The 14694-nt window shown below is 43.5% G+C and overlaps 1 protein-coding gene across 1 annotated transcript in view; it reads right to left on the bottom strand.

Moving 5' to 3' along the window:
- Positions 1–14694, bottom strand: part of SYTL4 (synaptotagmin like 4) — a 62807-nt gene that overhangs the window by 3365 nt on the left and 44748 nt on the right. The window contains exons 6-16 of the mRNA XM_028101463.2: positions 12240–12341; positions 11690–11765; positions 11267–11357; positions 11052–11155; positions 10247–10339; positions 8357–8535; positions 7967–8069; positions 7072–7233; positions 3733–3841; positions 1124–1223; positions 135–343 (exon numbers count right to left, since the gene is read on the bottom strand). Of these exons, the coding sequence (XP_027957264.1) occupies positions 135–343; positions 1124–1223; positions 3733–3841; positions 7072–7233; positions 7967–8069; positions 8357–8535; positions 10247–10339; positions 11052–11155; positions 11267–11357; positions 11690–11765; positions 12240–12341 (1328 nt within the window). The remainder of the gene's footprint in view (positions 1–134; positions 344–1123; positions 1224–3732; positions 3842–7071; positions 7234–7966; positions 8070–8356; positions 8536–10246; positions 10340–11051; positions 11156–11266; positions 11358–11689; positions 11766–12239; positions 12342–14694) is intronic.

Here is a 14694-nt window from a genome sequence, read left to right as displayed (position 1 = left end):
CAAACGTTAACCGAAAAGAAAAGACGACAACGCTTGCTATAGAGAAGCTCTGAAGGAAGGGATACGGGCAGATGGGGAGGGAAAAATACACAAGAGGCCTTTAAAAGAGTCAGGACAGGGGGAGAGGCTCTCACCAGTGCCAACACCCAGCCTGACCCCGCCCAGGAAGTCATTGCTGGCCAGGGGCTCCCGGTCCCACACTGTCAGTTCCAGGCACATGTGCTGTAGATCTTCCAGCCTCACACCATTGTAGACAAATGTGTGGTTGTAGTGGGGATTCAGGGTCTTCTTCATCACAGGAGTTTTACGCTTACTGGCCTTGTTCCTCATGGGAAGGAGGTATCTGGCAGAGGGTGGGGAGTGATCAACGAGCTACTCAAAGCTGGCAAATATCGACTGAAACTCCCCTGTCCCCCTACCGCAGGTCTAGACCAGGAAGGTAAGTCGCCATGCGGATGCTAGCACACACATACACTCCCTCCTTCGAATATGCCGAAGCAAAGTTCCCACTACCCCCACTGGATCATTCACCTGATTTCAATTCCTTTAACCTGGAGAGAAAATTAATATAGTGTCATTAGTAAACTGTTATCTATACTCTACCAAACAGGGGTTTTAAATATTTGATTCCATTTCTACTGGACAAGGTCCTCTTTCAGGAAAACCAATGGTCGTAACTCCAGGCCTAGCCACACATGATTTACTAGAGAACTTGAGTCAGCGGAGGTGGGGGGGTGATCTATCATTTGGGGAAAACTGGCGTTGCTTCAATATTGTGGGGAACAGGGTCCTGCACTCCTAAATCTGAACAGTCAGGGGACACGGCTTTTGATTCAGGATTCATTAAAAGCCGAAGTCTATAGCAAAGGAAAAGTCCAGCCTCTGTCTCCCACCCTCCTCTTTGGAAATCCACATTACAGCACCATCCAAACTGAGCTCAGACCAGGACAAAGGCGGAGGTTTTGCGGAGGTTTTGCTATTACCTACTTTCAGGAACAGAGTCGGTTGCGGGAGGTGGCGGGATATATAAGGATAATATCCATAGAGAAAGGTTAATTTGGTTTCCTCTCGTAGCTTCCTTGTCCTGGAACTGGTTAGTTTGGTGCTGGAGCCGGGGACTCACCCCTTGACAAAGCTGTCTGAAGTCCCTCCTGATTTGGCAGCCGTCAGATTCTTGGCTTCTTTGATCCACACCTGGAGCTCTCCCCCTTCCCCACCTTTACCTGCAAGGGAGGTCAGCCACAGCAAGTGAGCCCCTTCCCCCTTCAGATTTCACTTGACCTTTTCTACAGAGCACCTTCCATCCCTGGCTCCTGAAGGCAGCAAGCTCCATGACAATTGGACCACATTTGACTTCCACCCTCAGGACCTAACACAGTGCCTGACTCAATTAGTAAGGACAACAATAGCAATAAATGCTTTTTAGAAAACTGGCTATGTGCCTGATTCTACAGTAAGCATTTAATTGTCAAAGCAACCGTATAAGATATCTACTATTATTCCTATTTTATAGATGGGAAAGTGGAGGCTTAGAGAAGTAAAGTTGCCTGATATTTGTTGAATGATTTTTAAAAAGGGAACTCCCCTGCCTGTGTTCTTGATCCCATGCCCACTTCACAGGATTCATCAGGCATCATCAATTTCAACCACCACCTTCCATTTTTTTTAAGATTTTATTTATTTGAGAGAGAGTGAGCAAGAGAGAGAGAGCACACAAGACAGAGGGGAGAGGCAGAGGGAGAAGCAGACTCCCCGCTGAGCAGGGAGCCAGACGCAGGGCTCGGTCCCAGGACCCTGGGACCATGACCTGAGCCGAAGGCAGACGCTTAACCCGCTGAGCCACCCAGGCACACCCCTCCCTTTTCTTTAAAGATTTTATTTATTTATTTGAGAGAGAGTGTGTATGAGTGAGAGAGAGAGCACAAGCCAGGGAGAAGAGGCAGAGGGAGAACCCACCTCCCATTTTTAATATCTCTTCCTCTACTAGGCCTGTCTCCTCAGTCTAAATATACGCTAATCTCACCTCTTCTTTTAAAAATCCTTTAAAAAGGGGCGCCTGGGTGACTCAGTTGGTTAAGCATCTTCGGCTTAGGTCATGATCCTGGGGTCCTGGGATCGAGCCCCACATCAGGCTCCTGCTTATCAGGGAGTCTGCTTCTCCTTCTCCCTCTGCCCCTCCCCCTCGCTTGTACTTTCTCTCTCCTTCTCTCTCAAATAAATAAAATCTTTTTTAAAAAGAAAAAAATCCTTTAAAAAGAAAATCTCCCTTTACCCTCATCTCTTTCTTTCACCATCAATTATCCTAAAAAAGAGTTCACACTCAGTACTTCTACTTCTTTGCTTCATTCGCTCGGCCTAGTTTCTGGTGAAATCTGGCTTCTGCTTCCACTAACCCACTGAAAATACAACCTAACGCCGATGAGCCATGTCTTCTCCATCCTCACCGGCCGACATCCCAGTAGTATTTCAACACTACTGACAACCTCTGCTCTTTTCTTCTCCAAGCCCTTTCCTAATAACCCTCTGCCTCACTAGCTTTTCATCCTCTCTTCATCCTTTAAAGTGTTGCTCTTCCCTACGGTTCTATCCTTGCTTCTCTTCTCTAGTCATCCCGCACACCCTTCTTGGGGGTCTTGTTCATCCCTATATCCTATATATTCGACCCTGCTACAGGTATCTTTCTAAGAACTTCGGCTTCCCATTGCACCAATGGATCTAATTCAACTCCTTACCATTATGTTCAAAGCCCTTTTCAGTCAGGCACCCACCTTATCAACAATTCCAGCTCCACCCCCACATACACAAACCATAATTCCAGTGCCACCAAAATAAGGAGTTCAGTGAACTCCTTACACACAACCTCACGTTTACCATGCTTTTTTAAAAACCTTGCTCATGCTATGTCTTCTGGAACTGCTCCTCTCACCCCAACCTCTTCCTTTTCTGCCTGGTAAAATCTGAAGTCCAGTTTCATCCTTACTTCCTCTTTAAAGTTCTCCCCAGGGCCGCCTGGGTGGCTCAGTCGGTTAAGCATCTGCCTTTGGCTCAGGTCATGATCCCAGGGTCCTGGGATCGAGCCCTGCATCAGGCTCCCTTCTCCCTCTCCTACTCTGCCTACTTATGTTCCCTCTCTCGCTGTGTGTCTCTCTCTGTCAAATAAATAAATAAAATCTTTTAAAAAATAAATAAATAAAAATAAAGTTCTCCTCAAATGTAACCAGAGAGAATTCATCACTCCTCTTTTAGCATAGGACTGTCATCCTTGCTACACTAAGCTTCTCAAGGGACATCAAATATGTCTTATTCATTTACATATCTATCACTAGTCACTAGCACAGTGCCCCGTATGTTCATTGACTCTTCCTCGACCTTTAACTTCCCATCCCTCACACTTCACCACCCCTTGCAACCACCCTTTCTCACCCCCCAAGTTTCTGTTCCAATCTGCCCTCTTAATAGCTTGCCATAGCTGGACCGAGACCAAGTCTGTTTAATGGCCTAAAAAAAAAAAAAAAAAAAAAAAGAGTCCCAACCCTAAGATATTCCCTTCTGGTTGAAAATGATACAGAAAAGCCTTACTTAGTAAAGGAATCTTCCCTAGAAGATGATCCAGGGAGCATCTCAATCTGGTTTTGCCAACAGTGCTGGCCACCAACTATACTATCTCACAGACACCCTGTACAGAAGCCTAAGGGCAAAATCCAGACACCCCCCCCAAAAAAAACAACTCACTCTTTTTCCGGTCACCTCCAACAGGGAGTTTGGAGGCTGGGATGTATTTCAATGAAACCACCAACTCGCCTTTGTGTGATGGCAAGCCAGTCGGGGACTCAGCACTGATCTGAAACACAGGGAAACCCAACAGGTCAAGCGGGGCTTCTCAGGGGCTGTTGCGACCTTTCGCTGAGGAGACTCGAAAATTGACACCAAGAACAGCTTCACAACATAAGAGAATCATCCTTATAAATACAATCCAGGGTCCCCAGGCCAATGGGTTTCTAAGACAGTTCCTTCAGAAGGGGCTGCAGAAAAACCAACAAAGATTCTTCATCATGGTATCAGTTGCCAGGGAGTCTGTGTGGCAACTTCGCTGCAAGACCTTTGAGGGTATTTGGAATCTAGTAACTGTAGTGTAGTTGTCTGCAATGCCCACTAGATTCCAAATACACACACACACACACACACACACACACACACAGTCTTTTTCAAGAGAATAGTATGTGTTGCTTGTATGATTTTCAAAGATAAAAAGTATTTTTTTAAAGAGAGTTCGCAAAGATTTGAAAGTTAGGTGGAACTCTGTTGCAAGGAGTTGAGCATACCACAATTTCTAATTTTATATGTATTTACGTTACTTTTGATGAATGGCTGTCTCTAGCACTAGAACCTACATGCCAGGAGGCCAGGAGTCACCCGAGTTTTGCTCAGCCTAGTAGGCCTGACACTTAGCCAAGTACCTGGCACATAGTAGGTGTTCCACAAATATTTATTGAATGAATGTCTGGAATGAGCAGCAAGTGGCATGTTGTCCTTGGCTGTTGGTACCAGAATTGCTTCATTCTATTGGCTCTCTGGGCATGGTTCGGTTCTTTATGCTTCGGTATCCATAACATGAGCTGGTGCAGACCAGACGTGCCCTGTCACCCGCCTGTGTTCACAGAGGCTCCTCAGCATGGAGTATACCAATGCCAGGAAGGCATAATCCCCATTGGCTTGGAAAAATGTACCACATACCCAGATGCACAGTTTAGTGTATGGGAGAGATATAAAAGAATAGGGAGGTGGATGCCAGGAAGAGAAAGCTGAATGGGAGCAAGTGGATTGCTAGGGGGAAAAAAGAGATAGATCAGAGGCAATAAATGTAGAGTGTTTTAAGTTAAAATAGATCTGTAATGCTGGAGTGGACTTTTTGTTGTTTATAAATGTCTACACAACTGATTCATTTCCAGATTGTGAATTTCAGGAGACTCTTAAAACTGGAGTTTAGCTTTCGCAAGAAATTGGTGTATTTTTTCAGTAGCATATTTCCATTCTAGCTCAAAATAATTGCAAAGAGCAAATGTCTCCATCTTAATGCAGTTTTTTTCTTTTCTTTTGATGTAAGACGCTTTTATTGGCAGTAGGTCATAATGGTTTATGGTGACATTTCCAATATCATTATATCAACCATAAGCCCCTGAGAGAATGACTCGTGTGCCAAATGCTTAAGAAATTCTACATTTCTGGGGCGCCTGGGTGGCTCAGTCAGTTAAGCATCTGCCCTTGGCCCAGGTCATGATCCTGGGATCCTGGGATGGAGCCTCATCAGGCTTCCTGCTCGGTGGGGAGTCTGCTTCTCCCTCTCCCCCTGCCCCTCCCCCAGCTTGTGCTCGCATGCGCGTGCTCTCTCTCAGATAAAATCTTTAAAAGAGAGAGAGATTCTACATTTCTAATAATATGCTATAGATTGGTGATCATTGCTTTCCTGCTTTTATTAGTCTTTTAAATAAAGGGCAGATTTAACATTGTTAATATTTTTTTATGGAAGGAAGCAGCTATCAAAATATTGCATGACTGACTCAACAAATTCCACCACCAGAAATTTCCCTTACGTTACATTCACATAAGAAGGCCAAGATATATTACAGCATAGTTTTAACAGCAAAAAAGCCAACGATTTATAATATAGGCACATGAAAGAATACTATACAGCAATGAAAATGAGATAGATATGTAAGTGATGGCAGAGAAAGATGTCCACAATAATGAATTGTTACATGAAAAAAATCAAGGTATATGTACACGATGAGTTTCATACAAGCCTATTTGTATAAAAAGGAACAAACATAAATCCCTATGTGCACATTCATGCTGCTTAATATAAAATCTCTATCAAGATATCCAAGTAGTTGATAAGGATGGTTATTTCTAGGGATTGGAATGTACTTTTCTTTTTATATACTTCTATGTCATTGCAATTTCGAACCACGTGTACACAAATCCTCTTATTCTTAATTTTTTAAATAAGCAATACATGTAGACATGGTAAAAAAGTTCAGACGTTCTAAAAGGGCACACAGAGAAAACTAAATTGCCCTCTCACCTCAGTCTCTCTTCCCAGAGGCAGCCACTGCTACTGGATTCCTGGCTATCTCTCCAAAGATAGTCTATGCACCATGTACTATTTTTAGCATTGAAAAATGCTAGTGTATACATTAAAAACTAATGATATGTTGGCTAATTGAAAATAATAATAATAATAAAAAGAAAATGTTAGTGTAAAAAGTTTTTACCAAGGAACCTTGCCATTGAACAGTTCAGATCATCAAGAAATCCTAACTCCCTTTTAGCAATTTCATCTTAACCAGAATGACAGTAACCTACTGAATGTCCGTTAGGTACCAGGCATTGCTTGGCACTCTGTGGACAAGCCTGTGAAAGAGGAATATTATTATGCTCTCCATTTTGTGGATGAATAAACTGAGACTCACAGAAGTTAAGTGACTTGCCTAAGTTATTTTAGAACAGGGGTGACTTACCTAGCTGGCAAATAACAGAACCAGGACTCAAATCCAGGTCTGCACTCAGATCTCAGGTACTATTTTTGGAAACTGCTACCCTCTCACCTGAGGTACCATCACCAAAGTAAAATTTGCCCTGGCTTGTGTGACAAAGAGCACAATTAGAGCTCCATGAATTGTTTTACTTCCCATTTCTTCAGTGAAAAGATTAGTTCATAAAAGGAGTGATTAGGAGACACCCAAGAGGTTAGCTTGGAGAAGAGGCGCAAGTTAGGATGTTAGGGTATGCCTGGCCTCTGGAAGGTTATGAGGCAAAGACTAGCACACATATGAAAGACTTTTCAAAGGAAAACCGTGCTTCATCCTTTGTCTGGCCTACAAGGAGATGATAACACACTTCACGTGCAAGTGTGTCTGAAGTTACTGCCAAACTCAGAAACCCCAGCAGGGTGCCCTAGAACTCTCGATTACATTCAAAGACATTACCAAACTTGTACCAGCAGAGGTCCCTGCAGACCGTGCTACCTCAGATCCAAACTGTGTAAGGAGTTGTTAAAGCAGACATGACTACCTTTCCGTGTAAAGGGAGGCAATGATCCAGTTTCTTATCAAGCTTCCAGGAATCCATCTGAACCTCTGCCTCTCCAAGGAAAGTGTTTCTGCCAAAACGACCATGATGCCAAACTGAGAACTGCAAAGTCCTCTGGGCCAGAAGAGATTCTGGGATCTCATACTGCGAAAGAAAAGGAGAAGCCCAAGATGATTAATTCGTGGTAATTCCTCAGAAAAGATTATTCCAAACTCTGAGCAACCATACCCAAAGTCCATAATACTGAATACCAAATTACTTTGGTCCCTAAGTACTTTGAATTTCCTTAATCAAAGCCTTCACTTACCCCATTTCACACAAATCTACCACATTCTATGGTAGGACCTGGAAAAGTAATTTTTCCTTGACTGGGTAAAAGAACAATGGAATCTTCAAGACAGACTGCCACAGAAACTCCTGATCCCAAATGACTTTTTAAAAGGAGATTTGTGGGGGCACCTGGGTGGCTCAGTCGGTGAAGCGTCTGCCTTCGGCTCAGGCCATGAACCCAGGGTCCTGGGATCGAGCCCCGCGTTGGGCTCCCTGCTCAGCAGGGAGCCTGCTTCTCCCTCGGCCCCTCCCCCCACTCACGTGCGCGTACTCTCACTCTCTCTCTCAAATAAATGAAATCTTTTAAAAAGTAAAATAAAATGAGATTTGTGGTCACATGAATCTCCAGTTTCACAACAATGCAAGAAAGCCAGATCACTTTTGTTCTCTTCTCTGGGAGGTTAGTATGTGAACAGATGCCCACGGCATATCTTCAGATACAGACATGGCCACTGAAAACCATGTCACCCAGCCCTGCAGCAGAGGAATAGCTACAGCTCAGCACACAAGACAGAACGTGTTCTCCTTTTGGGATCTAGATACGTACTCTGAGGGTCTCATCATACAGTGGATTGGTGGTGTCCCGCTTGATGCTGGTTTTTCTTTTTCCTTGGCGGGACTTGTCAGGCAGAAGGTAAGTCTTCACGTATCTAGAAATCAAGGAGAGTATGGAGTCATTTATTGTTTTTTTTTTTTTTCCCTCAAGCCCATTCTTTACTTCTCTGCTCTCCATATACAGATGCCATGATGAAATGAAAATGTCACAGCAAGCCCTCTCAGGCATGTCCTTCTAGCATGTTCCCAATCCTGGTCCCTTCCCCGTATCTCCCCTAGCCGCTCTCAAATACACCTCCCTGTCTGCCCAGGAAGTGATAACGGAGATGCCCGGGTCCGAGCTCCCATCTCAGAGCACCAGTCAGATTCCAGAAGCACTCACGGGTTAGAGCGCTTCTTAGCTTCATCAGCGTAGGCCAGCTGGTGGCACTCCTTCACGTGGATGACCAGAGTCTGTGTTTGCTGCTCATACTTCAGGGAAAAGGCAATCTTGCCAGTCACAAAGATGTTGCCAAAGTCACCAGCTTCACTATAGATGCTCATCATGCTGCCAATTGTACTCTGCAGATAAAGCGCCCACAAACATCTGATAAAGGCATACCTCCCCTTCCCAAACTGCTCCCATCTTCCCTCATAATAAAGCCACAGTCATTGAACAAAACAAAATCTTCAGAAGCCCCTGCAGTAAGCGAGTGCTGCCAACAGTCTTGTACCCAGAGGATGAGACAGCTAGTGGCACACTCACACCTGTTGAGGTTAATAACCAGTTCATGGCTCACCTATGCTCTTAGCTTCTCTTCTTTCCCCCTTTTTACAATGTTTAGTTTTAGTTTTCACCTGGCCCAGAAGGTAGACAAGGAGTACAGGTAAGATGAAACTATGTTTCTGGCATATGTTATATATGCTAACATGTTGGCTAGCAGGGGTCAGTTACTAATTAAAACAAAGTGCCTTAATTATCTGTGGGTTTCTTTTTTTATTTAAATCTTAGTTAACAGACAGTGCAATATTGGTGTCTGGAGTAGAATGCAGTGGCTCATCACTTATATACGACACCCAGTACTCAACATGACAAGTGCCCTCTTTAATACCCATCCCTGATCTAGCCCATCCCCCATCCACCTCCCTCCATCAACCCATAGTTTGTTCTCTATCCTTAAGAGTCTCTTAGGGCTTGTTTCCCTCTCTCCTTTTTTTTCTTTTCCCCCTTGCCATATGTTCATCTGTTTTGTTCCTTAAATTCCACACATGAGCAAGATCGTATGGTATTTGGTATTTGTCTTTCTCTGACTGACTTATTGGCACAATACACTCTAGCTCCATCCATGTCATCACAAATGGCGAGGTTTCATTTTTTGATAGCTGAGTAATATTCCATTGTGTGTCTGTGTGTGTGTGTGTGTCTGTGGGTTTCTTTTATCTGCCTTATCCCTATCAGCACCTATAGAAAAAAGTGTCAGGTAGCAATCAGCTCTGTAAGCCTGCCATTCTATTCCTGTGTGGGAGTGGGAACGAACCCCAATCACCTCAGTTCCTGACTCTCTGTCCCCTAAACACTAATTTTCATACTTCTGACAGAACTAGGCCCTAATTCTTTTCTTTTTAAGATTTTATTTATTTATTTGACAGAGAGAGACACAGCGAGAGAGGGAACACAAGCAGGGGGAGCGGCAGGCAGAGGGAGAAGCAGGCTCCCCGCAGAGCCGGGAGACCAATGCGGGACTTGATCCCAGGACCCTGGGATCATGACCTGAGCCGAAGGCAGACGCTTAACGACTGAGCCACCCAGGCGCCCCTAGGCCCTAATTCTTAAATGTGCCTTGAACTTCATGATTCTGATTGACATTGCTGCTCCTTAATCATACCCAGTTGTCAATTAACCCTGCCAGGGCCCCCGTCAGGACAATGCTCCTGAACGTGAGATCTGGAGTGGACTCTGATGAAGAAATATTATCTTGCTCACTTTGTGGCCTGTTAACCTTTTTAGAGGAGAAGTCATGGTTTACTGTTCACAAAGCTGTGATCAAGACTGGCTCTAGCCCAAACTGCCTAATTACCTGACTACTTCCAGGGCAGAGGTCAAGGAAAGTCACCTAGCTGTGCCCTAAGCAACTACTATCTAAACTGAGGATATGAACAGATAAATGCAGCTCACTTACCTGGAAAGAGTGACAAGGACGATTTCCCCAGGTCCTGACTCAGCTCTAGAGAGATACTTCCTTCATTCCTGGTACCCCAACATGTCTGTAGCCACAAAACTAATAGAACTTACCATGGAGGAACCACTTCGCATGCTGCTCCTGGCTAGCTTCTGGCGATGCAGCTTCACCAGGTGGTCAATGTCTTCTTCTTCCTCCTCCTCCTCCTGGAACAGTAAATATAGATTCAGAGTTAATAAAGTTAGAAAAAGTTCAAAGACGAATAAACTTCCTTGAGTGGGAGCCATAATTATCACTCAACTCTAAAGTGTCATGCGCACATGCATGCACATTATCCTTATTTTGTGTCTCCCATTTCAGGCTTCCAAACTATATTCCAACCATCTTTTTCCAATCTCAAAAGAACAAGATAAGAATATCTCTTTCCCATTCGACTGCCCCAACCCAACCAACGCTTTATATTTTAATCAAAATAGGTATTTATTGGGGCGCCTGGGTGGCTCAGTCATTAAGCCTCTGCCTTCGGCTCAGGTCATGATCCCAGGGTCCTGGGATCAAGCCCCGCATCGGGCTCCCTGCTCTGCGGGGAGCCTGCTTCTCCCTCTCCCACTCCCCCCACTTGTGCTCTCTCTCTCACTGTCTCTCTCTGTCAAATAAATAAAATCTTTTTAAAAAATATGTATTTTTTGAGCTCCCAACTATATATCAAGAAACATATTAGAAGATAAAAGAGACCGTGAAGACAGTCTTTTTTTTTTTAAGTGATTCAGCAACCAGATTTACTTTAGAAATTTGGAGGAATTAAGATTCATGTTGCCTTTTCCTAAAGAATTAAACAGGTTGATTAGGAGTATCAAGTACTAAGGTCAACTCTAGATTTATAAAATTTCATATAGCGACCAATACAAGGGTACTTACCATATCTACACTGAGGCCTGGGACAGATTTGCTTCTGTCTCCCAAGGAGCCACTTTCATGTCCCACATCTTCCGGGCGAAGATCAATCACAGATTTAGTATATTCTGAATGGAAGAGCAATAACCCAAATCATAAGAGACCTACTCTTTTCCATACCAAGAGCACATCCAGGGCATGTAGGACTTCAATCTCAAAGGCCATGAAGGGAAACCTACCTGAAGGCCTGAGGATTTTTCTGGTGTTCTTCTTAAATATCATTTCACCCTCATCAACAGATATCACATTTTGACCCCCAGGCAGAGTTTCCTAGGAAGGAATAAGGGCAAGGAAATGGGAAAGGATTGTAGGGTAGCTAGAAGGATGGAGTAAGGAAAAAGAGCCTTAGGAAGAATAAGGCTCAGATTTTTGCTAAACTATACAAAGTTAAAGGAAAGATTAATTTAATCTTAGGAATTTAATCCTAGGAAGTAGTAAGAAACATATTTTCTCACATGTTTCAACCAAAACCTTCAATGCTCTCAAGTGAATCTGAACTGAAATTTGTTTAGTTGAATTCTTGATGCAAACTGCTCCTGAGAAGGGAGAAAGAAAGAGAGAAAAGAGAGAGAGACCCCAACTGACCAATAACTAAACCTTACCTTTTCCACTTGAGGTGCGGGGGCAGACATCTTCTTCCATTCTGGAAAGAGGCCAGATTTATCCAGAGAGTCTCTCCTGGAGGTAGATATAGAAGTTATAACAAAATCACCTCCTCACCTTCCCCGTCTATGGAAGCTCTATGGAAGGAGATCCACTGGCTTGGGGTCACTGTAGTAACCAAATCCAGAAGGTAAAACTTCACATCTGATTTACCTTGAAGGAATGCAGACAATCAGATAAGCAACTTTGCACAAACACACTCACTCCCCCATTCCTAAGGGACATCGGGGGCAGTTGCTACTGGTCCAAGAAGACTCCTCCAAGGTGCAGCAGCCTGTGGAAGTTAGCATGCCCCAGAAGGCTGTGCTCGGAGCCAACAGCAGATGTACTACTGACAAGACTTGTGGTGAGATCAGAGAAAATACTTCATTTGACCTGCTGAGGACAGAAGGCAGACACACTGAAACTATAGGAGCCCTGCCTCCTGAACTAGACAACAAAATGGAGACTTGGGATGAGCGGAGGTGCAGGGACTCATAGGGGTTTCACCTTGACAGGCTATCCGAGTCAGCTGTGTAGCTATCCAGACTCTCGCTCTCAGCCTCCAGCGCACTCTTTCCGCTTTTCGGCTTGGGCACCTCAAATGGCACACTAGAATAAAAACCAAGAGGCAATTATGTAGAGGAAGTGGGCTCTCCTGCTGGGAGTCGGGCCTCCTTCCAGCCCACTCACATTGGTAGCCTGAGTGATCTTTCTAAGATAAATATCTGAGTATACTTTGAAAACTGTTCAGCAGTTCCTCATTGCTGTTGGGATTGAGTTCAAACTCCTTACCATGGCAAGAAAACCTTTAGGATTTTGCCCCCTGCTCACTTCTCCAGACTCATCTCCACCTACCTTATACTTTACGTTTCCAGAATGATTAAGCTCTTTTGGTTCCTTGAATATGCCAAAGTTCTCCCTTTTACTCTTTTCTCTGCCTGGGATGTTCTTTTCACAATGACCGTTTTCCTCACCTGGTTATATCAACTCCTTCTTCAGGACTCTCCTTCTATGTTAATTCCTCTAGATCTCTATATGTCCCCACTCCAAGTCTGGATTAGTAACCTTCCTCTATGCTCTGAAAGCACCCTCATTTCTTGATAGCAGTCATCCCATATGTAATTATTTATGTCTTTTAAACAAATTATTTAATTTATCCAATAATTTTTTAAAATGACCTATTTAATGACTTTCTCCTCCATTAGACTAAGTTCTGTGAGATCAGTGACCACATATTTTATTCACTGCTGTGTTCCCAGTGCCTAGAAGAGAAACTGCCATACAGTGGGCACTCCTATATTTGTTGACTGAATCCCCTCAGTGGGGCTTAAAGTAGACACATAAATAAGAAGTATGTTTCAAAGACCATATTCAGAAGACCAGAATTCTTTCTCAGCTTTATGGATGACCCTGGGCATTCAAAACAGCAGTTCTCATTGCTAAAAGGAAGGACACCATTCCCGAGCCTCAAGGAATTTGTGAGAGCAGTAAGAAAAAGGGAAAAATCATTCTTCCTCAAGAATCTCAACTAATTTCACTTGGCTGCCAGGACATAACACTCTGTGGTCCCCTGACCTTGCTGCAGCCCCCTTCTCGGGCTCCTTTGCTGGTCCTTCGTCTCCTAAACCTCCAATTTTTGGATTGTGTCCAGGCTTATTCCTTAGGCTGCTTCTCTTCACTATCTAGAATTATCCCTAAATGATCTCATCTAGCCTCATGGCTTTAAATATCCTCTATAAACCAATAACTCCTAAATTTAACTCTCACTCAAACGCCAGGCTTGTAGTTCCAACAGCCTACTTGACATTTCTGCTTGGATGTCTCAAACACAGCAAGTGCAAAACTAAGGCCCTAATCCTCCCCCAAACCTGTTCTTCTCTCAATTTCATCAAATGACAGCTTTCTCCTTTCATTGGTCTGGTCAAAAATCTTAACAGTTTCCCTTAACTCCCCTCATTCTCGCACAATACAAACCCAATCTGTTAGCAAATACTCTTGGCTTTGTCTTCAATTATATCTAGAATCTGACCAGTTCTCAGCCCCTCCACTGCCATTACTTTGGTCCAAACCACCATCATCCAGCTACTGGTCACAATGTGGTCACAATAGCCTCCTGACTGAACTCCCTACTTCTACCCTTGTCCCTACACAATCTATCCTCAATAGAACAGTCAAAATGAGCTTTTAAAATATAAATCCAGGGGCTCCTTGCTCAGCAAGGAGCCTACTTCTCCCTCTGCCTGCCACTCCCCCCGCTTGTGCTCTCTCTGACAAAAAATAATAATAATAATAAATGAAATCTTTAAAATAAATAAATTTAAGGAATAAAATAAAATAAAATATAAATCCACCATAGAATTACCATATGACCCAGCAATTCCACTTCTAGGTATATACCCAAGAGAACTGAAAACGTGTTCACACGAAAACTTGTACATGAGTGTTCAGACCAGCATTATTCACAATAGCCAACAGGTGGAAGCAGGCTAAATACTCACCAATGGATGAATGGATAAACAAAATGTGGTATATCCTATACAATGAAATATTACTGTCAATAAAAAGAAATCAAGTTCTGATCCATACTACAACATAGATGAACCTTGAAAACATTACGCGAAGTGAAAGAAGCAAGAAGTATTTTCTATGACTCCACTTGTATGAAATATTCAGAGTAGGCAAACCCACAGAGAGACAGAAAGCAGATTAGGGACTGGAAGAAATGGGGAGTGACTGCTTAAGAGGTACGGGGTTTCTTTCTGTAGTGATGGAAATGTTCTGAAGTTAGACCATGGCGATGGTTGCGCAGCATTCTCGAAGTACTAAAAGCCACTGAATGGCATGCCTTAAACTTGTGAAAATGATGAATTGTATGTTATGTGAATTTTACCTCAATTTAAAAATAGAAAAATTGTATCATGTCACTCGGAGTGAAAGACAGAGTCCTTACAAGATGCCAACA

This window comes from Eumetopias jubatus, unplaced genomic scaffold, assembly GCF_037043125.1.
Source record: "Eumetopias jubatus isolate StellerSeaLion01/CBP00866 unplaced genomic scaffold, mEumJub1_p1.0 scaffold_11, whole genome shotgun sequence".
In the NCBI taxonomy this organism is placed as follows: domain Eukaryota; kingdom Metazoa; phylum Chordata; class Mammalia; order Carnivora; family Otariidae; genus Eumetopias; species Eumetopias jubatus.
This window is presented reverse-complemented; position numbering and strand designations above follow the sequence as displayed.